The 25,006-nt window shown below is 47.7% G+C and overlaps 1 protein-coding gene across 1 annotated transcript in view; it reads right to left on the bottom strand.

The window, feature by feature from the left end:
• LOC146869183 (E3 ubiquitin-protein ligase TRIM39-like) overlaps window positions 1-22,834 on the bottom strand; it is a gene marked incomplete at its 3' end in the record, with an annotated part of 62,729 nt that extends 39,895 nt beyond the window's left edge. The window contains exons 1-2 of the mRNA XM_085632388.1: window positions 22,356-22,834; window positions 14,514-14,609 (exon numbers count right to left, since the gene is read on the bottom strand). Coding sequence (XP_085488514.1) covers window positions 14,514-14,609; window positions 22,356-22,769 — 510 coding nt within the window. The remainder of the gene's footprint in view (window positions 1-14,513; window positions 14,610-22,355) is intronic.
• Between the last annotated feature and the right edge of the window lie 2,172 nt (window positions 22,835-25,006).

Genomic DNA, 25,006 nt, shown 5'->3' with positions numbered 1-25,006 from the left:
AGACTGGTCGAGAGATAAATGTCCAAGCCCGGAGCGGCTACTGCTCGACGAGGCGGCCGGTGGACAGCTGGATGAACAGGACTGAAATAAGTCTCGTGACTGAGAGCGATAAGTACGACATATGCCCTGGGGTGATGACGGATGTGATGGGAGAATATCAGAGCGGGGAGAGGGGTTCTAAACAAGCTAGGTGCCTCGGGGTGTTTAAACAACTTTGCGCAAGAACGCTAGCTACTAGGGGAAACGCAGATTGTAATGCAATACTGAGGATGCCAACTGTGTGGCAGGGTGGTGATACCATGGGCCACAGAACTCTAAGTTTGGAATGGACTGCCCGGCGGACAATTTACATCGCAGAGTAAATATAAGGTGCATAGGACTTTAATTTTGCGCTATTGCTGGGGAGCGGGAGGGGGGAACAAGGTATGATGGGTGATTGCAAGAGCTGTTGGTGACGGTATCTGGAGAGAGGCTCCGTGGGGGCCGGATAGCACGCTATATCAGATGAGCGACCTCTGCCCACGCGTGCAACACACCTGGGACTGTTCTTTGTTACTGAAGGTTGGGACGGGAGAGAGGAGTGTTGTGGGGGGAATGGGGAATGATAGCGGCCATGCTGGGGGAGGTCTGCTGTTGGAGGGGGGCGAGGGGGGGGATTTCGAAGCAAGTGTACGTTCTTCTCGAGAGAGAGCCTATTCGCGTGCACATCCAAACTGCAGACGAGCACGACAGAAAGCACAGATTGAACGGTGATTTGAGACCACAGGAGTATGATGGGGTCACATAGCAATGGCAATACTCCCCAGCCAGGAGCAACACTTAGGGCACTTACGTGGAATGTCAGGGGTCAGAATGACTGTAGGAAATTACGCAAGGTCTTACACTATCTGCACAATCATGCCATTGACGTAGCCTTACTACAGAAGACGCATCTCCCAACGAGCAGCCCCCTTCTACGGAGTAGAGGTCTGAGAGGCAACATACACGCTTCCGGCTTCACCACGCACGCCAGGGGGGTGATTACATGGACTAACCCTAATTCAGCATATATTTTGACTCTCCTGGACACGGATAGAGACGGCAGGTACGCCATAACAAGATGGCGGGGGAGGGGACTTGACACTGGCCTCTTCCACCATGTTCTTGATTTTGTTCATAAGTGGACCTGTAGGAGTGTTCCGATGTATAGCACAGCTGACCGTATCGGACAGCAATCTTTTGCATTCCCCGTCATATACAAGCCTTTGAGGAAGCTGTACTTCAGGAGGTTGAGGGAATCAACTTTCAAACCACCAAAGGGTTCCAGAATCTCACCAAGAAGGAACAAACAGCACTCCAGGGCTCGAAAAATAACCATGATCTTGTCATCAAGCCTCCAGACAAAGGGGGAGCCATTGTCCTTATGGACACGGACATGTACCAAGAGGAATGCAAACGATTGCTCTCAGATACGGTCAGCTATGCTATACATCGGAACGATCCTACAGGTCCAGGAACAAAATCAAGAACATGGCGGAAGAGGCCACAAATAACAAGTTTGACTACAGGGGTTTTCCTCTGCCCTCCTCCCATGGAGCAAGTAGTTTTGTTGTTTAGGGCTTGAATTTAGAAGCCATTTCCTTTAGTGGAGAGTGACACAGGCCCCACCCACATAGTGGTATCTTCCTATCATAAGTTGGTAAGAACGGAGCCCGTTTTCTGTACTAAGGTCCTGATGAATGCCCTGGACCCACTTGGGCGATTTTGGCAGAAACATGTCGACTGCTTACACTACGGTTAGGGGACAATCACTTCCCCATATACCGTGCACTGATTTTAATATCATATAGTTACCAGCCATATTAAAATTCATAATTTGATAACTAGAATGATTTTTACCCTCACTCACTTTCTCACGGGCCCCCACTTAGTTTTGAAGTGCATCCCTGTCGTCAGGTGTATGCCCGCCCTCTATCAAACCAAGGTTTAAGAGGGCGAGGACTGGTCAATGATGAAGCATGACACCTGGTGGTGTGTGAGACCAGTCCGTCACATTTTGTGAGATGCCCACACTCACAATTCAACCATAAATTCATAGTGGTCACTACACTAGGAGCAGCTCTTGTTGTGGTTAACATGACACAGAGGCTATCATTATGCAAGTTTAAAGTGCATTTAATACATTGTCAATAGCGCTTGTAACAGGTCTAAAGTAGCAACTTTTAAACATACTTTCATTGGACCAATCCGCAGCACCGAGGATATCTCCCGGGAAGAGAGGTTTAGAGACTGATGCACCCCTAAGGGAGTGTACACCAAGCATAGTAATGTTTACACCTGCTTCTTTCATTACTTCCTTCACCGATCTTGCTATGGTTGGGGAGGAAACTGCTCTATGCGGCGATTTATAGGATATTAGCAATTGTTCTGTATTTCCTCTCATACTCACAGTCCTTCTCTCATATTCCATCAAGCATTTCACTACACAAAGTCTTTCGTTCTCTGTAAAGAAGGGGTAGAAAACAGAAGTTGACATGGTCTCTCTTCGCCTTTTAAATAAAAGCTAACCCTTTCTGATTGGTAGGCCCTGCTGGTGATGTCTAAGGCTTTTACGTCTGAAGTCCATCTAAAAGATACCAGGCATAGCAAGACAGTGAGTTTATAAGAGATACGCTTTGGGGATAACCCAAAATTCTCTCCTCAATTTATTAAGACCTGTAGGACATCTCTAATGTCCCATAATGCAGCATATTATACAGAAGGTGGGTTTAGTACCCACATACTTCGCATGAATTTTTTAGTCAGTAAGTTTTGTCCCACAGAGACTCCGTCTACAAGGCAGTGACATGCTGAAAAAGCTGATCTGCAGACATTAACTGTTCTTTAAGAGAGTCATGATGTGAATAAATCAGATAAGTAATTAACTACATGTACTAAATCAGTTGAAACAGGATTTTAGTTCCTTCAAAGGAACAAATCCATTTCTCCCAAGTCAGTCTATATGCTTTCCTTGTGCCAGGCGCCCATGACTCGGATACGAGTCTAAAAGCGTCTGCCAAAAGGCCTGGATCTGCCATTGTCTCCTGAAATCCTCCAGGGCATCAGCGTCAGATGTCCCTGCTCTACGAGAGGATGTGACTCTCCGTCTGTCTGGGCCTGTAGTTATCTCCCTGAAAGTTTGAATTAAGATTGGTAAGCCTATGCTCATTTCTAGTAGAATTGAGAACCATGCTTGTGACCTCCAGAGCGGTGTTATCACTACTGTGACCTCCTTGCTCCTGCGAACGTGCAACAGTAGCTTAGGTAGCAGTAGTAGGTCTTGGTAACATGACAAAAGGAGGGAAAGCATAAGGTGTTGACATGCCTGCCCTTGCTCAGGCAGTAACTCCAAAAGACCTCGGCTAAATCTGCAAGACCCTTGGAGTGAGGGCCCCCCATTTTGTTGATGTATCTGACCGCAGATACGTTGTCCATGCACAACATTACAGAACACTTCATTAAGTCTTTGGTGAAGCAGCGAATTGCAAATGAACCGGCCAGTAATTCCAAGCAGTTGATGAGTAACTCCTTCTCCTCATCTGTCCAGCGTCCCCCTGCGGATGAGTCGCCACATCTTGCACCCCATCCCTCTAAACTCGCGTCTGATTCTATCACTATCTCCGGGTCTTCCCCAAAAATGGCTCTGCCATTCCATGCTTCTTCATTCCTCAGCCACCAACGTAGTTCCTTCTTTGAATCCAGGTCCAGAGACAGCATTTGAGAATAAGATTGACATGTTCTTGATGCTTTGGCTTTGAGTCTTTGGAGTGCACGGTAGATTGCTCGGCTTGTTGAGGACAGAAGGCCTAGGATCCTTGCTAGAGCCCACAAGGGGAGTTTCTTCCTCCCTAAGAGATTCCTCAATTGGGGGCGTGTCTTGGCGCCTGCGAGTGATGGCGGCGCTCGAGTGAGGCTCCGAGACGGCATCGAGAGACCAGCCGTTTCCTGCTTTTTAATCACGGAAGAAAGCAGCTGAAAATGCGTCGGAGTGTGTCCTGACTCTCATTATTATTGATTGTGACCTTCATTTACCTTCGTGACGCTGCAACTGCTGCCAGTAAGTTCTCACAGGCTCCTTCCTGATGACGGCCGCCATCTTAGATTCCTTCAACAACGCGCGTTATATGGCAGATACCGCGCCGTTAACTCTTTATTGGCAGCGCCGGATTCCCATATCTCAACATCACCGAAGATGTGGCCCCAGACACTGTCATATCTACACCTGAGGCCTAGCTTGTGCTATATACGATGTTTCTAATGCGGTATTTCCTCGCGGACCCTTAGCTTGAACCAAGTTTACAACACATGTGAGGACTTTTTTCTGTCAAAACACGATTGTGACTGGGCGCTTACGACGCGGGGTCCTTCCTGCTGTGCCCACGTTACAATTACAGCATAGTGATACATCTTGTATTGATGGCTACTATGAATGGACTATGACTCGCACTTGCCTCCACATTACAGTCTCTCCTCCGAGTCTGTCATTGAATCCCTAGGAGAGCGCGGGGAGTTGTATTCTGGGCACTTTTCGATAATGCAAGGTAGTCACCTCATCGCAATCTGGAGCTGAGGAAGTAATCTAGAGACTTTCAGGAAGCTTTAAAGAAATTTGAAGGGAGCAGGTGTTGCGCTGGATGGTTTGAGGTGCTGAGCACTGAACTTCTGTACAAGTAACCCAATAGTGTCTTTTGTCACTAGTGAATAATTCCAACAGTTACTTGGTCCTTGTATACTACCAATTCGAGACAGCACTGATCAGATTACGTTCATTTCGAGAGCGCCCTGGTGACTATACCACTTGAGTTGCACGGTCTTGGCTATTTCCCCCTCATAGCGTGCTCAGTCACTCTCACATGCCTGCTGCGCCACGTTTAGTGCTGTCTACGTTTTCTTCTTTCGCACCTCGGCTGAGCTACTAATTCTACAGCCTTGTTGCATGGGTAGGCTCAAGTCAATGTCGCATTTGCCCCGTTCGACCAAACTTCATATTGTGAAGAATTCCAAGGTTTTTTCTGCTTTCTCGCAATTGGAAGACTCCCTTACCACAGCTGCTTTGGATACACCAATGGATCCCTCCAGATCTACGCAGGATAATTCTAAATCTAATACGAAACGGCTCAAGTCGAACTCTCTCTCACCCCCAAAGCATCCGGGGCCAGTCTCCATGGAATTATTGCTGGAAGAAATAAGATCCCTGCGTCCTTTTATGGAAGAGACTAACCTTAAGCTCCAGGTCCTTACAGATAATTGGTCACAAATGGAAACAAGGGTCACTTCAATTGAAAAATCTGTTCAGTCATTCCAAGAGACATCCTCTGCTGTCTCAAACCTGAAATCTCAAGTTTCGGACCTTCAGCAACACGTGGAGCAGTTGGAAAACAGAAGTAGGCGCAATAACCTTCGTATTTACGGCTTAGTTGAAGGGACGGAGGGGTCTGACCCAATCACTTTCTTTAAGTCGTTCCTCCCTAAGATCTTGCATTTGCCACAGGACAAAGCCCTCAGCATTCAACGTGCCCATAGACTGGGTCGACCGCCTTCCTCTGCTTCTTCCTCGCAAAGACCCAGAGGGGTCATCCTCTACTTTTTGGAATATACAGATCTCCTGATGGTTTTGACAGCTGCTAAGTCCTCTCCAAATCTGACTTGGTCTGGTTCGTCCCTGTTCTTTGCACAGGACTATGCTAAGGCCACTGCCAATCGGCGCAAGGTTTTCCTGAGCTTCGGAAATGATCTACGTGCGATGGGAGCGCGATATGGCCTTTATCACCCATGTCTCTTCAAAGTTACTTATAACAATCTTACTGCCACTTATGAGGATCCAGTGCGCTTGCAAAGCTTCAACGCGCACGAATCACCTGCTATGGATACCCTTGGTCCATCCTCCTCTGTTCCTGGTTGACTAGTGCTTTTATGACTTTCTTGCTGTAATTACACCTGAGTTTCTCTAACTCTTCGGATATTCTCTATGCTAGTCCTCACTGTTTATGCTTACTGGTTGCCCCTTGTTTTATATGTCTCTTATGGTCTCCTCATAATTTCCTAATATGTCTCAATCCTTTTCTCTCCTTTTTTGCTCCACAGGTACTTTTGTTTCCGTGTTATTAAGATGTCTCCCGGTCCTTGCCTCATTGCTCCTGGATGTGTCGCCTCACCCAAGTGGCTCCTTCCCTCCCTCACCCTTTCTCACACCCCAGGTATGTTTCTTTTCTACTTCTTCATCTGTCTTCCCTATCCATCCGTTGCTCCTTCCTTCGATCCCTCCCCTTCTCCCTTTTCCTTGCCCTCACTTCTGTTCACATGTCTATACCTTGTCTTCCTACCCCTGGTTGGAACCCTTTGCCTATGTAAGAGTTACATTTCCTGATCCTCTCGGTGCATTTGTCTCTTAACCTCTTCTTTATTTCTGACTCTTTATTTCACTCTTGACACTGCTGCTTTTTATTCTCCCTTTCTTACTGGTGCTCTTGTTTTTGTTTACCTATCTCTTCTCTTTTACTTCAACATCTCCTCATTGGTTTCCCTTCCCTTTTTCTGTCTTCACTCCCTCTCAGGAGTCTTTCTTTCTTTAATCATGTTTTTTACATTTATTATGGCTAAGCTATTGGTATGTCACTGAATTTACTGTCACGGAATGTGAAGGGTATCAATTCTCCGATTAAGCGTCAACGGATTTTATCACACTTGGCTAAATTGAATGTCGATATTGCATTCCTCCAAGAAACGCATTTAACTGATGTCGAATCTGTTAAGCTTAAACGTGGTTGGGTGGGTGAACTTTTTTACTCACAGGGTGATGGCAAACGAAATGGTGTGGCAATCTTGTGTCGCAAGTCTCTCCCCTTGCAGGTCCTTTCCCATGAATCGGATGCCTCTGGTCGGTGGGCTTTTGTCAAGCTATCACTCAGAGGTGTTCCAATCTCTCTGCTCAATGTCTATGGCCCAACCACAGGTGAACCTTCTTTCTGGGCTGATTTTTCTCCACTCTTAACCAAATTTATGGATCACAATTTTGTTCTGGCGGGAGATTTTAATCAACCTCTTGATCCCTTTATTGATAGGGTCTCCAAGGCTCCGCACATTCCCAACAGACTATTTTGCAGCATAAGTTAATAGATTCTTGGCGCCTTTGCAATCCAAAATTACGGGAGTACACTTTTTATTCTCCCTGTCACCATTCCCAGTCGCGGCTCGACTATATCTTTGTCTCCCACAATCTCGCCCAATCGCTTCCACACTCTGAGATAGGCCCCATACTGCTTTCTGATCATGCTCCCGTCCTTACAAGTGTTGATGTACTCCCTAAAATTACTGGCCCTAGAAGGTGGCGGTTTAACAATTCCCTCCTTGCCGATCCCAAGTTTACGACCACCTTCACCTCTTTTTTTGATGAATTTTTTCAGATCAATGGTGATGCCGCTCTCCCTGATCACATTATCTGGGACGCTTTCAAAGCAGCTGCACGTGACTTTATTATTAGTTACGTTGCGGACAAACGCAAAACTGCGCGAAGGTTCACCAACCTCCTCCTTTCTGACATTAAGAAATTGGAACATACATATTTTACCTCTCATTCTGCTGATAGCTTGACTGCCCTTGTTGCTGCGAAAATGAAATTTAATGAGAAGTCCACGGAGGACGCCTCCCTGTACTTGCTGAAATCTACTGCTAAATTCTATGGGGGTAGGAACAAAGCAGGAAAGCTCTTAGCTAATTATTTAAAGATCAGGCATAATAAGTTAAATATTGAATCTGTGTACGGCTCTGATGATACTTTGAAGCATACGGATGTTGATATTCTTTTCACGTTTTTATGAAACTTTGTATACATCTGAAACTCAATCCTCTCCCAGCTCTCTTGCTCATTATTTCTCCACCATCCATACACCAACTAATTTCCCCCTTGATCTTTCCTCTTTAGAATCTGAAGTTACACAAAAGGAATTATTCACTGCATTACAACACCTCACACCCAATAAGGCCCCTGGCCCTGACGGTTTCACCGTCGAATTTTACCTTCACTTTTCTAAATTGTTGATTTCACGACTGCACTCCCTCCTTCATACTTTCGCTGCGCATGGTGCCTCCTCGGGGACGTTTTCTGATGCCCATATTTGTCTGATACCTAAGCCTGGGAAAGATGTACAACACTGTAAAAATTATAGACCCATATTTTTAGTCAATATTGACTACAAACTCTTCGCTAAAGCATTGGCGATCCGTTTGGATCACCTTCTCCCCGACCTTCTAGGCGAAGAACAATCCGGGTTTGTCAAGGGTCGATATATCACGGATAACACTAGACTTTTATTTAACATCCTATCGAAATCATCCCGTTGTCAATACTCACTCGCAGCAATTGCCCTCGACGCTGAAAAGGCGTTTGATTGGGTTGAATGGCGTTATCTTTTCTATACCCTTACTTGGTTTGGTTTCGGCCCGAGATTTATTTCTTTAGTTTCCCTGTTATATACACGCCCCAGAGCTGCAGTTTTTGCGAACGGTCAAATTTCCTCCTATTTCGCTCTGGGCCGAGGCGTTCGCCAGGGCTGCCCTTTGTCCCCCTTTCTCTTTAACCTCGCTTTAGAGCCTTTCCTCTCCAGGCTGCGTCAGAATCCTGCCATTCATGGTTTCCAGATTGCAGACTCTCACATCAAACTTGCTGCTTATGCAGATGATATTTTACTTTTCCTTTCCCACCCTGCAGAATCTGTCCCTGCCTTTTTGAATGAAGTCCGAAATTATTCCCTTATTTCTGGATATAGACTTAACCACGACAAATGCGAGATCCTTCCCCTGACCAAATTCACTTTCAAACAAGATTCTCATGATTCCCAGTTTACTTGGTGTCCTTCCCATGTTAAGTACTTGGGTTTGTATATCACCCCCTCCATTTCAGACACTGTTTCCTTATGCATGTCCAAATGTGCGCAAAAGATTGCTGACCTCACTACAAGGTGGCATCCCTTATACCTATCCTGGTGGGGTCGTCTCGACACTATTAAAATGATGATTTCCCCTATTGTTCTTTATACACTTTCCAATATTCCTGTACCCATTCCCACGAAATTCTTTACAAAGCTTAACTCAACGTTAACTTCGTTTTTGTGGAACTCCAAAAAACCTAGAATGTCTCTTGCCAGACTTATCCGTCCTGCCTCTGAGGGTGGTGTCAATTTTCCTGACTTCCCTGCGTACCAGAGGGCCTTTTTATTGCGTCAAGCTTCCCTTTGGCTACAAGACTCCACTTCCCCTTGTCCTCTTTGGATTAAGGTTGAGCGCACTCTCCTTTCTCCGTTTTCCTTTGCAGAATATCTTGCCTTTTCTCGTAAACCCTCTTTGCTTCCTACTCCTATTCACAAATACACCCTTAAGCTTTTATTGTCTGCTACCTGTGGCCCACCTTCGACCATTGCGGATTTCCTTTCTTCCACTATCTGGCATAATAAATATCTTTTAATTGGCCATAAGCCCTTTTATTGAAAATCTTGGAGAATTCGAGGATTGATTTGGATCTCGCAGCCCTTTTCTGGCTCCACCTTCTCCTCTTTTCCTGATCTCCGCTCTTCCTTTGATTTACCTCTATCCTTTCTTTCCAAATATCTTTTACTTAAAGCTGCGGTTCTGGAGGTTCATAAGCGACTCTTGGTTTCCCCTCCTTCCCCTGTTCCGCACACTCCTATTTCTCACCTTCATTCTCTCCTGCGTACCACTCCCAAAGCATCTCTTCTTTATAAATATCTACACACACATGACCTGCTCAGACCTAAATCCAAGGTTGAATCTCAGTGGGAAACCGATCTCGGTATAGCCTGGCCGATACCCCTATGGGACAAAATTTGGATAAAACTACGTAAAACTTCTAGAGCGGCTTCTTTGACACAATCCTTATTCTTTATTTATAACAGACTACTTCACACTCCTTCTACACTTCACAAGCGATTTCCCAATACCCCAGACGAATGCTGGTCTTGTGGCTCTCCTAATGCTACCTTATTTCATATGATATTTCTTTGTAAACATGTGCATGCTTTCTGGTTACAGGTGTGGGCTCAAGTCAATGTTATTTTTCACACCTGTATCCCTTTTTCTCTCACTCACCTTTTTTTGGGCAGTTTATCTTCTAGTTGGGATAATGTAGATATGTGTGTTCGTATTGTTGACTTGTTATTGGCCGTTGCCTTCCAACAGATTACTGTTAATTGGAAAAATACGTCTAATATTTCTTTCAAAACGTGGTGGTACAATGTCTGCCATAATCATAGACTTGATAATGCCTTTGTTTTTCCTATTCAAGCAGCAACTAAACGTGTGGATTTATGGCTCCCCATTACGTTATATTTAGATAATTGTGTTGCTCGTTTTTCCCGTCCACCGCCTGATCAACAAGAAGTTCCTAAACCCCCATGATGTCCTTCATACGTCCATACTTTTCTAACATATTGTTCTGTTTTCACTCTTTTTGTACTTAGTTGTTTAAGATAGGATTGATTTCAAGTGCCCATGATTACTATTTGGTTGTACATTCTCTCTTACATATTGTATTTTGCATTCCCCTCCCTTCCCCTTCCTCCCCCCCTCCTCTTTTCTCCCCTTCCCAGCGGATACTCTGTATTGCATTCTCATTTCTCATTACCTAATAAAATTCTTTTAAAACTTAAAAGAGATTCCTCAATTCGTTGTAAAGTTTCCTTAACTTTTCCCCTGGCAATTTCAATTCTGCCCTTATTATGTTCATGACAAAACCCAAGAACTGCATTTCCTGGTTTGGTACAATGCAAGATTTTTGCCTGTTTATGACAAAACCCAGGGGTTCCAGTAGGCTCATTGTAAGTTCTATGTGGCGTGAGACCACTTATGTGGACTGTGCCATTATCAGGATATTGTCTAAGTAAACTATTAGTCTCACCCCTCTCGCCCTTAGCCATCCCGCTATGGGACGAAGAGCCTTGGTGAAACACCAAGGGAATGAAGAAAGTCCGAAAGGGAGACTGCACAATTGCCATAGTCCACCCATTTAGGTGAATTGGAAAAACCTTTGGTGTGGAGTCCAAATTGGTATGGTCAGGTATGTATCCTTTAGATTAACCGAGTTAGCCAATCCCCTTTCCTTAGCACATCTCTGAGGAGGTGCATTCCTTCCATTTTGAAATTGTGGTAGACCACCCATTCGTTCAACTCTTTTAGATGTATCACTGGTCTCATCCCTTTGTCCTTCTTCTTCACTAGAAAGATATTGCTGATGAAACCTGACTCCGTTACCTCTTTGGTCAATAAATCCTCTACTTCTTGTGTTACTAAAATAGAATTTTCTTGTGAGAAGATCAGTTCTGGGGGAATTTTCCTTTGTAGTGGTGTATCTGTAAATTCGATCATGTATCCCTTCACTGAGTCTAGGACCAAAGGGTCCTGATTCACCAAATTCAAGTTTCCACAAAATTGGGCTGCTCTGCCTCCCACTTTTATAGGGGTATCTGAAAGGTCGTTCATAGCTCACTTCTGAAGCCTCTCCCGTGAAGTATTTGTTTCTGGGGGTATAAATGACGAATGTGGAGCAAAGTGTGGGTGCGCAAATCTTGCGCCATGTCCCAGGTAGGGTCTTGAAGAGCTTTGGCCACGGCTAAGGAACCGACCCCCTGTTCTCCCGGCCCTGCCAAAAACCCTATCCTGGAAAACTTTCTTGATGGCTTTCTAGGACTTCTGATTTGAGCTAAATGCTCCCATGTACTTAGCTACGTCCCTAATAAAATTGTCCCCCAAAAAGTAGATCCTGGGAGGCAGCTACCCCTCTGCTAGTGGCCAGTTTGACCAATTTGAGATCTATTTTTTGCAATATGCTTTTTCTTCTCTCATTTGAGAGTGCAGTATTTGCGTTCCCCAGGAGGCAGATGGCTCTTTGTGCCCATTAGCGCAATTCCTTGGGGTCAATGAGGGTGTCTTTAAGATGAGCCACTTCAGCCATCTCGAACGTCTTTGTGAGTGGGTCAGTAATATCAAGTAGACAGTCTTGGCAGGACTTGAGGCCTTTATCGATACCTTTCCTAGGGCCTTTTCCTCCCTTGACGCTTAGAGCCACCACCTTTGCGTCTAACTCTGAGGTAGACCCAACTTTATCCGGGAGGGCGGGGCGTGGGCATTCGGATCTAAGACGGGACAGCTTGCTTCCGACGGGCTCGTCTGCCATTCAGCAGTCGGCCTGTAATCTCAAGGGCCGGTCTGTCCGACATGGAAACCATGTCAAAAACATGTTTGGGGCCCCCAGCAGGGCCCCCTTTGGTGCACAGCCTCCAGTTGGAGTCCTAGGGGGTGCCTATGGTGCCCCCCCGATGATCCCTGCACCTTGTGGCTGGCATATTGAGGTGCCTGCCACTGGGTGCAGGGATGAACTATGGGAGCATGCATTACGGCCGGTTTACAGCCGGAATGCATGCTCCCATAGTGGAATATAGGCATGCGACAGAACAGTGTTCCGTCGCATCCTAATGAGGTGGTCGGGACCGGCGACATCAAAATCAGCCCTAAGTATTAGTATTTTAAAGGCTGTACTTATCGTGTGAGCAGAAGCAACAGCGAAAGGGAGAACACTGCATGAAAACTGTGGGAGGGTTTATCAGATACCATGAAAGGTTTATGGCAGTGACACCCTTGTTAAATGTATCTCTACAGACACCCCCTGTTGAATACTTTAATATCACGACCAATGGTAGTGTCAGAGTGGTGATAAATGTGCACCACTGCTGAAGGGGCTTCCACGTTACAGGCCTGCCCCTTCTCCCATCCTGAGGCAGGGCTAGGTGCACCAGCTATCCTGGGACATTCCCGTCAGCTGTGCCCTATCCCTGTAAGAAAGGTCTAATGAAGGCATAAAAACTGACGCGTCAAACTAAGGCCGATTAATAAGACTGTTGCAGGAAAACCTTGCAATGAGGACTGAGCAGAACAGAGAATGTCCAAGGTCAGGGGCTGAAGCTGAGCTGTGCCCATTTCAATCCTAGAATTAGAAATTCATCAGTCCTGAAGAAGGGAATCTAAATGTCCCGAAACGTGCTAAGATTAGAAGGCATTTGGTTTAGATGAACTATTCGTGGGCTAAAACTCATGTACACAATGTTGGAGCTTCCATTACTTCGGCGAACTCTGTTGGATGTTCTCTGATTTGACGTTGTATATACAATACCATAGCATGATTACATTGCTAAAACCTTTGTTTAGGAAGGGGCTTACTCCAGGCTTGCTTTGTCTGTTGGATGTATAGATCACTACCGATCCACGCATACACAACCCACAGAGGTACACACTCATATAGATGCACACATTAATTTGAAACTCAAAGGTGGATATCTTTGGGCAATGCATGCAGACTCACAGAGGCACACATCCATGCATATATATACTCACACACAGATGCATATACAGTCTCACAGATGTATAACTCCAGATCCATGCATACACACACCCTGAGGTACACACTCATGCATATATATACTCACACACAGATGTATAACTCCAGATCCATGCATACACACACCCTGAGGTACACACCCATGCATATATATACTCACACACAGATGCATATAAAGTCCCACAGATGTATAACTCCAGATCCATGCATACACACACCCAGAGGTACACACTCATGCAGATGCACACATTAATGTGCACACTCACACACAAACCTTGTAAAGACTCACATATGGATATCTTCAGGCCATGCATGCACAGACTCACACATCCATACATATATATACTCACACACAGATGCATATAAAATCTCACGGTTGTGTAACTCACCACTCATGCATATATCAGACCTTGCGATACACAAACCCATAGAGAGGCATCCACATACGTAAGTACAAACCCACAGCCAATAAATACAGACGAAAGCATACACAACCCTCAACCACACATGCACATAGACACGCACATTTATTTGCATACTCTGTATCTTAAAACCTATATATGCATATGCAGACACACACAGGCACTAATTCAAGCCCAAAACACAGACGGATATGGAGATGCTCAGACATGCATGCACTCCCACAGATAACTCCAGGGCCATCCATACTTGAACAAATGCTTAGACACGTACACCCAAGTGTGAACATGCATGCACACACTTATGCATGCACACACACACACACACACACGCACACACACACACACACACTGCTACGTACTCACAGCCAGATAATGCCACAACTGTGCACACATACTCTAACACACACCGTGTGAGTATGTAAGTACTACCTTAGGATCAGAAGAGTAATTCTTGATTTTATGATTTTTTTAGGATGAGCCCGTGGCCGGTTTCAGCCCCAATATCCAAGAACAGTGACTCCGGTCAGTATATTTATTTGGTGGGGACCATGACCCAGTTTGTAGGGTGACTCATCAGCCTCTGTGTTCTTGAACTCTAAGAGGTCACACAAAGACATGGACATGGACACATACAGACACACAGAGACACAGCACTCACTGCAGCCACTCACCCTCATGGTTTTATAGTGTTCCTCTTCCTTGACTTTAGACTCCTGAAAATATATTTCCTCTTTCTTCAGAAGACGCAGCCACTCTTGAAGTTTTACCTGCAGAGATGAAAGTGCAAGAAATAAGTGTAGATATATGGAGTGCAGTCTTTTTTTATTATTAACACATTTTATTGACTTTGACGGTACATAGCAGACGGTACTCGAAGCATATATTTCGGATACAGCTTATATGAGATGGTACCAATTATATTCAAACAACAACATTGCCTGTGAACATACAGGCCCAATAACTAAACTTGGCACAGGTTACTGCATCTTTCACCATAAGTAAAATGTCCAGGTGTACATGTTTAGATGACAGAGCGACTCATCTTACCTAAATATGGTCAAGTGTGATTTGATTGCCTGGTTTAGGGAGGGTCTAATGGTGGCAGGGGAGGCAGGTCTATGCCGCGGTCTGTTGTCCAGCAAGACCATATTTTCCTATGTTTTTATGGACAACCATGCGCCTGGTACACCACGATTTCAGCCTCCATGCATCTGTCCATGGCCTTTCTCCACCCACCCTTTGATGGCGGGGAGGTACCCTTACACGTTTGGGCAATGCCCCTCTAGGCAAATGTGAGGCCCAAAAATAGAAGATGTAGTTTATAGTGATTTCCCCCTATCCCCTCGGTGCTGTGAAGTAAGAAAAGCTTGGGATCGAATGGAAGACACCAGGACAGGACCAGAGCCAGACAAGAAGATATTTTATGCCAAAATGGTTGCAGTGCCCCACAGCTCCAGACTGTGTGTTGAAACGTCCCCTCTGATTCTCTGCATCTCAGACATGTGGGGGACTGTATAACGCCGATCCTCCAGAGGGTGGAGCGGGTGTAGTATGCTCGGTGGAGGTATTTAAATGGAATTAGGCGGTATCGTGTGGTTATAGTGGCACCTCGGGACTAGCTAGAGCCTCAGTCCAGTCATCGTCTGTAAGGTCGGGAATGTCTGCTTCCCACGCATCCCGGGGTTTGTGTAGTGTGGTTTGGGTATGAGTAGTCAGTGTCTGGTAGATTTGCCGGATCTTATGCGTGCCAAGATCCCCCATTAGTAAACGTCTCTCTAGTGGGGTGAAATACTGGTAGACCTCCCAGCAAGCAGATTAGGGGAGTCAGGGCGTGTCTCAGGTGCAGATATTTGTAAAACTGTGTCCGGTGCAAGTGGTATTCTATTTGCAGTTGCTGAAAAGATTTGAGAGTGGGTCCCAGCAGAATGTCACTCAGGGTAGCGATTCCAATGAGGTCCCATGCTCGGAAGCCTGGAAGCTCGGCGACAGCCACAGTACGTCGACTGCATGCAGGTTCGTAGTGCAACACAGGCGTCGCCCCCTCCCCATAGGCAATTATTAAGGAGTGCATTAACCTGGGCGAATCACGTGCGTGGATTGATATTATGTGCCCAAGATATCGTGGGACAAGGCAAGATAAAGACCCACAGGTATTTGAAGCCCTCGGTTGCGTGGGATAACTGCGAAACCCAGGAGCTGCGCCCATGGGCTCCGCATACTAGAAATAACACTGGCTTTGCTGGATTAGCTCCAAGGCCGGAGGTCTCCCCAAACACTCAAAGTATCTGGAGAATCCGGGGGCGGGAAAATCCAGGGTCGCTTAAAAAGAATAATACGTCGTCTGCATATAGCGCAATTCTGTCAGACCGGTCATGTGACCATTCATACCCACGAATTAATGGGTCCCGCCGCACCCATGTAGCTAAGGGCTCTGTGGGAGCGCAAATAGCAATGGATACAGGGGGCAACCCTGCCTCGTACCCTGACGTTTTGGGAAGGGTGCTGACCGGAAACCTGCTTTTCGCACAGAGGCCGAGAGCTCTGTGAGTAATAATTATATGTAGGACAAAAAGCGTGGACCAAAGTTGAGAGATCAGAGGAGCTGAAATAAATAAGTCCAACTTAGGGCCTCAAACGCCTTATCTATATCGACCAAAAGAATGGCCGCAGGGCAGCCCAGCTCCGGGGCTTCGCAATGGCATTGTGAACCCTTCTAATATTGGGCTGGGCAGACCGGTGCAGCATGAAGTAAGCCTGGTCTGGGTGGATCAGTTCTTGGACATATGTGCGGAGGCGGTCAGCAAGGACATTACCCAACAGTTTGGGTTCAAAATTTAGTGAGGAAGATGGGGCGGTAAGAAGATGGTTCTTCTGGGGGTGGCCTGGTTTAAGGAACTCCACTATCTCAGTACGGCGCCAATCAGGAAGTAAGGTGTGCTGCTCCAGAGCCTCATGGAGTGCATCCAACAGATGTGGCCGAGCTGCGCCTTGGGTGGTCGTAGAAAGTCACTAAGGAAGCCGTTGGGGCCAGGCGCGCGGCCGGCGTGCATGTTGGATAAAGCCGCATCGAGTTCCTCTGCGGTTATGGGGGCATCTAGCTGGTCGCGCAGGTGGTCTGGCAGCTTTTTGGGAGATATGTCTGTTAGAAAATCCCCTATCGTCACGTTCGATACGAGTTCCTTCTGCTCGTATAAGGAGGCATAGTAGGCTGTGAACGCATGTACGACTAAAGGTCTCCACCTACGTGATGCGATCCACAGCCTTTCTAAGATCTTGACACAAAAAGTAGACCTCCAAACCCACAGCACTAATCTTTGTGTCTAGGGTAACGCGGACCTGAGTGCTCGCGGCCAGCAAAGTGGCATTGTTGGCGACAGGGCTCCCGGGGTCTGTGTTGCTCGTGCACCAGGGGCTGAGACAAACTGGTCCAGGGTGCTTTGCTTGGAGGTGGGGACCACTGGTTTATCCTCGGCCATGATTGAAAAGGGAGGTTGGGAGGGGGAGCCATAGCGCAGTGTCTACCCTGCTTCTGATTGTATTTCCTTCCGCTAAAGATTCTGGCACGTATCTCCGATAGGCAACCTGCCACCTAGGTGCCCCGTTGGGGTCACTCGGGTATACTACAGCGGACCATGCCTCATGGAATCTGGCCGCCCTGGGCCACAAGCTGCACTAAGCCTAGCTCAGCTGCCTCCGCAGCCCAGGGTCAGCCAGCCAAGTAGACCGCCTACCGGGATCAGACTCGCCGGACCCCTAGCCCACAGGTCTTCTTGCACCAGCTCAGTCCCACGGGGCCCCAGGCTGCAGTCCCTCCAGGATGTTGCAAAACGGCTGGAGCTGGACCCGCAACCTTCAAGTGTGGGTGGTCCACTCCACCAGCCCTCGATGGGGCGGCTTCAGTATCCACTCTGGGGCGGGGGAATAGTGGCATGTCTCCTCACAGGCCCTTTATGTGAATAGCCACCTCTGCTGTATCCCCAGCCCGGCCGTGACACCCTCAGCACGGGTCCCAAGGTTGTCGATCAGCTGCAGCGTCGACTTCCGACCGTCGCAGACCCCAGCCAGCGGGGCCCAGTGCCTGCCTCCACTGCCGTGTCTTTGTACTTTTGGGCCCCACGAGTGCTCCTAGTAGGATGGGATGCGCAGGCGGGCCAGAGTACCCCCGTGGGCGCAGCCCCGGCCACAAGCAGGTCTCCTCTCTGGGCCCTCAGGCCCATCCAGCCACGAAGGTTGGTCAACAGGATCGACCCGGGCACAGTCAGTGTCACTGTCTGCCCCGGTGCTCCTGGGTCGAAGGGAATCCCTGGGGTGGCACCCGGCCCTGCGGGGCACACCCGTGGCTCAAGGCGCCTGCCGGACCCCTTCGAGGTGCACAGGGTCGACCTTGAGGATGCCGCACTACCTCTCGCGTCTGAGCCGTCCGATGTGGGTGAGTCTTCTGTGTGGGGGCCGATGGCTATGCCCCAGCTGCCAGGGGCCACGACTGCCCGGGGCGCTGCTACACAACACACACGAGGGCCTCCACGAGCCCCGCGTGGCTTCCAGGATCTCCTGGGCACCCGCAACCAGGTCCCAGATCTGGCACCGGCCGCGCTGTGCGACACCCTGCATTACTGCACCGCTTCTTCAGTGTACCATAACCACATGAGCTCCTAATATAACCCTGCATTGCCACATCATGGGGCATATTTACAAGAAATGTTCGGAGCTAGGTCTTAAGCCAAAGTTTCTAACGCCACGCTTCAACAGTTTCAAAACACAGGGATGTGCCGTATTTGCAAGAATGCGGCGCACTCCTGCATTTTCCCTAGTGATGGCACTAAATTTAGCTGCCTAGCGCCGCAAGGGTGCCTGCGTTGCAGGGAATGATTGTTCATTTGCGCATGAACAAGCACTAATGACGATTTGTAATCTCTATGTGTGCTTAAGAATGCAGCACATATAGAAGTTGGAAAACGTCATTTTTTGAATGATTGTTTATGTGCAGGAAGGGACCCCTTTCTGCACATGAGCAATCGCTTATGGCGAATTGCGCACACATAGAAACAGCAAAAACGGAGAGAAATTAATCATTTCTCCTCGTTGCACCTGTTTAAGAGCAGGTTTTCCCTGGTCTTATTTTTGGTGCTGCCCCATATTTACACCACCCTTGTAAATAAGGGGCAGCCTAGAAAAGCACTGGGATTTGTGGTGGAACGCACACAGAAACACCCATAGCCCCTCCCTTTACTGCAGCGGACTGCTGCCATAAGGGTCATATTTACAAGGTGACGCTACTATCTTCATATTAAAGAGGGGGTGTGAGAACAAAGGGGCAGATTTACAAGGTCTGGCGCATCTCTGCAAATCGGCAGGGATGCGCCAGAACACTTGCGACCTGCAAAACCACACGTGCGCCACCATTGATGCGCCGCATTTACAATGTGGCGCGCCGTGGCGCATGGATGGGCAGGTGCGTGTCACATACCCTGGCGGAAATGCGGCACAGTGCTGGAGTCGCGTGGCAAGGGCGGGGGTGCCCTATGCCTAACATGCTGCATCAATCCTTACGCCTGCTTCAAGCAGGCGCAGGGTTTTAATGCAGCATGGCCGTAAAAGTGACTCAGTGAATTCTTGTAGATTTCACTGCGTCACTTTTACGAGGCGTACCTGTAAGGGAACGCCCACCCTGCGCTGGAACGCCCACATGAAACCTGACGCAGGTTTCATGTGGCGCAGGGGTTTATAACGTGACGCATCTCCCTAGATGCGTCACGTTGTAAATACGGCGCAACATGGCGCATGATTTACATGGGTGCTGCGTCACAGAAGTGACGCAACGGCGGCGTAAATGTGTTGCAAGGGGCTTGTAAATCTGCCCCAAAGTGAGCCAGGCAAAGTGTGTGTTTTTGTAGCACTAAAACAAGACACTGTGAAAGGTCAGAGCAGGGTCGCGCTGGAGTTGGCTGCCTGTGGTGTTCTGCAGAGGCGCAACTAGAGCCAAATTTCGGGGGAGGCTAATTCTTCCAGCAATAGGCAGAGTGGGGATGCAGGGGCTGTAAAAAGGGGTGAAAAAAAAAAACAGAGCCTCATTTACAAGCAAATGGTCTTTTAAAGACCTGTGAAGTACTGGGTGCGGCCGTGTGTGTGGAAGCTGTCTCAGCCCGGGGCAATGGGCGTTGCGCGCTCTTCTCTCTCCTAATCATCCCACGATGATGTTGCTCCTGCACTGTGTAGGAGAGTAGGATCTGCTTCTTATGGTTACCCCGACTTTTTGCTGTCGACTTGTGGGTCCCTGAGAAAGTATCTCTGGCTTTCCTTGGGCTTTCCTGGTTGCTCCAGACGTGCCCTCACTCCTCCTTGCTGGGGGAGTCCCCAGGACCTTACTGGTCCGCACTGAAGCATTTCTTCTATTTCTGCGTGGGTTGCTGTTGCCAAGGCTTATTGGGTCCAATCCGGATACCGACACCGCAGCACTCGACATCCTTCGTGGGCAGCTCGAATCCAGCTCCTGGTCATCGTCGACACCTCCTGGTCCTCGTGGCTGAAGAGTCAAACTTCACCTTCTTCACCAGAAACCCCCGACATCGGTGTTCATTCAACTTCCATGCTCCTGGTCACCGGCAAGTGACCCAGACTCTGTCCCCTCTGCTTTCAGGTCTTCTACATCTTCGATTCAGGCTTGGACACTTCTCCTCGTCCCGGCAGCAGCACTTTGCAGCAGTTATCCATTGAAACGACGACGCGACCCGACACCATTTGACACCTATGCACCCATCTTCCCTGGGGGAGGTAACACGAGTACTCCGATGCTTCCGTGGGTGTGGGCCCTAGAACCCCTTAAGTCTAAAAGGGTTGGCTGCAAGTCCTCTCCTAAGTGTCCTTTATCTTTAAAAATCTAACTGCGACATTCTCTATAGAAGCTAACGGAAGCTCGCGGCTGTGTTGTCACACTGCACACGGCCCCCGTGGGTCCCCTGTGTCACTACCTTGGGTGGTTCCTTGGGGTCGCAGCGATTCTAGAGGCTCTAGGCCTGTGTCTAGTTCAGTCGTGGTTCTTATACCACTATTTTAGTATATGGTTTGGCTCGCCCCTAGGGCTAACTGTATGTTGTGCTTATTCACTGTTGATATTTGCCTTGTAACTTGTGTCCTTCGACTTCTAGCCTCATAAAGAGACTAGGGGGGGTTGTTTTAGAATAAATACATATATTTTATATATACACCTGGTGTGGATCTCTTTTCATTTGGTCATTTCAGAGATTATAAACTGGTAAAACAAGCTGCTTTACAATCCTTCAAGACTTAGCCTGAAGGCTGCTCTCCATAGCTACCACTAGGATAGCTTTCAATAAAGGTTGTCTTTAACTTATCATCAATAAGGGTTGTTTGGACTGGTACAAGGTGCCCACTATAACTAGTGGACAGCATATATCAGGCCAACTACTCACACACTGCAAAAAGAGAAGAGAAATCCTGAGAGAAAATGGCTCTCTAAAGGATTTCCCTTCCCCGATAACGTGGCTTACCTGGCATGATGTCTCCACTTCTCAGTAGTGAGCGATGTGCTTGCTCTCACTGCAGTCCAATTAAAAAAAAGAAAACGGACTACCTTTGTGAGGCCCGAAAATACAGCCCGATAGAGATCAGTTTCGAGGCCCCCTAAAAATAACTGCTGGTGCTCAGACCGGCCTACCGGCCTACTTAAAGCCCTGCTTGGTATCACAAAACACCCACATGCATATGACTTCTGATTATCTGCAGCTGCTTATGTGGTGCGAGGTGAAAACCTCGGGGCTCTGACAGACGCCCAGTGCGATCTTCTGCAGTTTCTTACATGGGTCACACTTTGAAACTCACTTACAACTAACAAACTTACCTAATGTGTATGGGCAGCCTTCTCTAGTGACCTGTGGAGACTCACAGAGTGAACTGTGATCCCTGAATGATCACAGATGTCCCTTCTCCAGGGACCCATGGAGACCCACAGAGTGAACTGTGATCCCTGAATGATCACAGATGTCCCTTGCCCTCTTCTAGGAGGCGCAACTAACCTGTGACCCCTAAAATCTGATTTAAATGCCGTGTATTCGTTTGTTGGAATCATTGTATGTCTTCATTAGTGAACTCTGAACATCCACTCACATACCTTGTGCTCTTGGACAACCATTTATGTGGGACCCGCAGGGTGCCTTTGATCCCTCCACACCCAAAGACACTGCATCTTCTATTAGACTCCAGTAGTGTATACACTTGTGAATCCTGAACACCCACACACATACCTTGTGCTCTTCTGCAGCTTCCTGTATGGGTTTCACTGAATGACTGAACACTTGCACACATAGCTCCCGCTCTCAGGCTGCCTCCCTGATGGGACTCACATAGGGACTTTGTGAACCCTGAATTTCCAGACATACCCTGTGACCTTCACTTGTCGTTCCAGAACACCCACACACACACCTTGTGCTCCTTAGCAGGTTGCTCAATGGGGCTCACACTGGGACTTTGGAATCCATGAATGCCCACGCACATACCTTGTACTCCTCTGCAGCCTCCTCTACAGGACTTGCTGAGTGAGTTTTATGTTCCTTGGACTCTCGGCAGACCCAGCATATCAGCCTCTGATCCTCTGCGCAGAACAGCCTCAGTTTCTCTTCATGTTTCTCACACAGATTCTCCTCCGGGGGCTTCAATGGGGGCAGATGAAGCTGTTTTAACATTTCCACCATGTTCCCCAGTTGCCTGTTGGGCCGGAGGCTTCTCCCAGAAGATATTTCCCTGCACTGTGGACAGGGGAAGTTTCCATCTCTTCCCTCCCAGCTCTGAGTGATGCAGGAGCGGCAGAAGTTGTGTCCACACTCGATGGACACAGGATCCTTAAAATATTCCAAACAGATGGAACAAGTGGCCTCTTCCTTGAGGTCCCCGAGCTGAGCTGCTGCCGCCATGATTCAGAAATGCAGGAAGTAAAGTTAAGTTTCATTTCTCTCTCTGTGTGAAGTGGGTGTGTCTGTGCGTCTGCCCCTCTCTGGCTGCGCTGGGACTTCCGGGTTCATGTTACAGTCAGAGCAGAGAACAGACTCCTCTGCTGCTAGTGATTAACTCTGGGGTGACACCATTTACGCGTCACGTGGTTATATTTCGAGAATCTGTAAGTGCAGAACTGGAGCTTGTAGATGGGTTTCTGTAAAATCCTCTGTGTTATTTTTTACAGGCCAATTCTGCAAGTTCGCTTTTTAAATCTTTTAGGAATCTCATAAACATTTCTAAAATACTTTCTAAAGTGATTTCTTCCTGTATTTGTTTTTTAATTTTTGTTTGAAAGGCTGAAAAAGACAAACTTTTGCTCGTTTATCAATGTTTTTACTGGCCTTACCATAGCATTGCTGGTCAGGCCGGTAAAATAGTAGTTTGTGTGTGTGGGAAGCTGTGTGTGTGCTGCCTCTTATTGTCTGTTCTGTATGTAAAGGACGCTTACACTGCTGATGCCCTGATCTACCTATTCTGTGAGTGAGGGAAGTTTGCACTGCCGATGCCATGATCTACCTATTCTGTGAGTGAGGGAAGCTTGCACTGCTGATGTACTAATGTACCTATTCTGTGAGTGAGGGAAGCTTGCACTGCTAATGCCCTGATGGGAAGTTTGCACTGCTGATGCCCTGATGTACCTATTCTGTGAGTGAGGGAAGTTTGCACTGCTGATGCCCTGATGGGAAGTTTGCACTGCTGATACCCTGATGTACCTATTCTGTGAGTGAGGGAAGTTTGCACTGCCGATGCCATGATCTACCTATTCTGTGAGTGAGGGAAGCGTGCACTGCTGATGTACTAATGTACCTATTCTGTGAGTGAGGGAAGCTTGCACTGCTAATGCCCTGATGGGAAGTTTGCACTGCTGATGCCCTGATGTACCTATTCTGTGAGTGAGGGAAGTTTGCACTGCTGATGCCCTGATGGGAAGTTTGCACTGCTGATACCCTGATGTACCTATTCTGTGAGTGAGGGAAGTTTGCACTGCTGATGCCCTGATAGGAAGTTTGCACTGCTGATGCCCTGATGTACCTATTCTGTTTGTGAGGGAACCTTGCACTGCTGATGTACTCATGTACCTATTCTATGAGTGAGGGAAGTTTGCACTGCTGATGCCCTGATGGGAAGTTTGCACTGCTGATGCCCTGATGTACCTATTCTGTGAGTGAGGGAAGTTTGCACTGCTGATGCCCTGATAGGAAGTTTGCACTGCTGATGCCCTGATGTACCTATTCTGTGAGTGAGGGAAGTTTGCACTGCTGATGCCCTGATCTACCTATTCTGTGAGTGAGGGAAGCTTGCACTGCTAATGCACTGATCTACCCATTCTGTGAGTGAGGGAAGCTTGCAATGCTGCTACCATGATATGCCTGTTCGCTGCTACCATGATATGCCTGTTCTGTTAGAGGGATGCTTGCACTGCTCCCGCCCCGCTGTACCTATTCTGTGAGTGAGGGAAGTTTGCACTGCTGCTACCATGATATACCTGTTCTGTTAGAGCGATGCTTGTACTGCTGTTCTCATGATATACCTGTTCTGTGAGAAGGAAGTGTGCACTGCTCCTGCCTGCTGTACCTGTTCATTGAGTAAGGGAAGCTTGCACTACTGACACCCCGAAGTACCTATTCTGTAAGTGGAGGAAGCTTGCGCTGCTGACGCCCTGCTGTACGTACTACTGCTACAATGATGCAACTTGTCTGTGAGAGAGAAGCTTGTACTGCAGATGCCCTGATGTACCTGTTCTGTGTTTGAGGGAAGCTTGCACTGTTGACGCCCTTATGTACCTGTTCTGAGAGAGGAAAGCTTCTACTGCTGCCAATTGTGATTTACCTGCTCGGGAAGAGGCAAGCATAGACTGCTAATGCCCTGATGTACCTATTCTGTGAGTGAGGGAAGCTTGCACTGTTGATGCCCTGATGTACCTGGTCTGCACATGCAGTGCGGATACCCTGATGTACCTATTCTCTGAGTAAGGGAAGCCTGCCCTGTTGATGCCAAAATGTACCTGCTCTGTAAGAGGCATGTATTTGTTCTGTGAGTGAGGAAAGCTTGCACTGCTGATACCTTGATGCCCCTGTTCTTTGTTTGAGGAAAGCTTGCACTGTACTGAGAGAGGGAAGCTTCTACTGCTGCTGCCATGATATACCTGTTCTGT

Source organism: Triturus cristatus, chromosome 1_1 (genome assembly GCF_964204655.1).
Source record: "Triturus cristatus chromosome 1_1, aTriCri1.1, whole genome shotgun sequence".
Lineage (NCBI taxonomy): Eukaryota > Metazoa > Chordata > Amphibia > Caudata > Salamandridae > Triturus > Triturus cristatus.
This window is presented reverse-complemented; position numbering and strand designations above follow the sequence as displayed.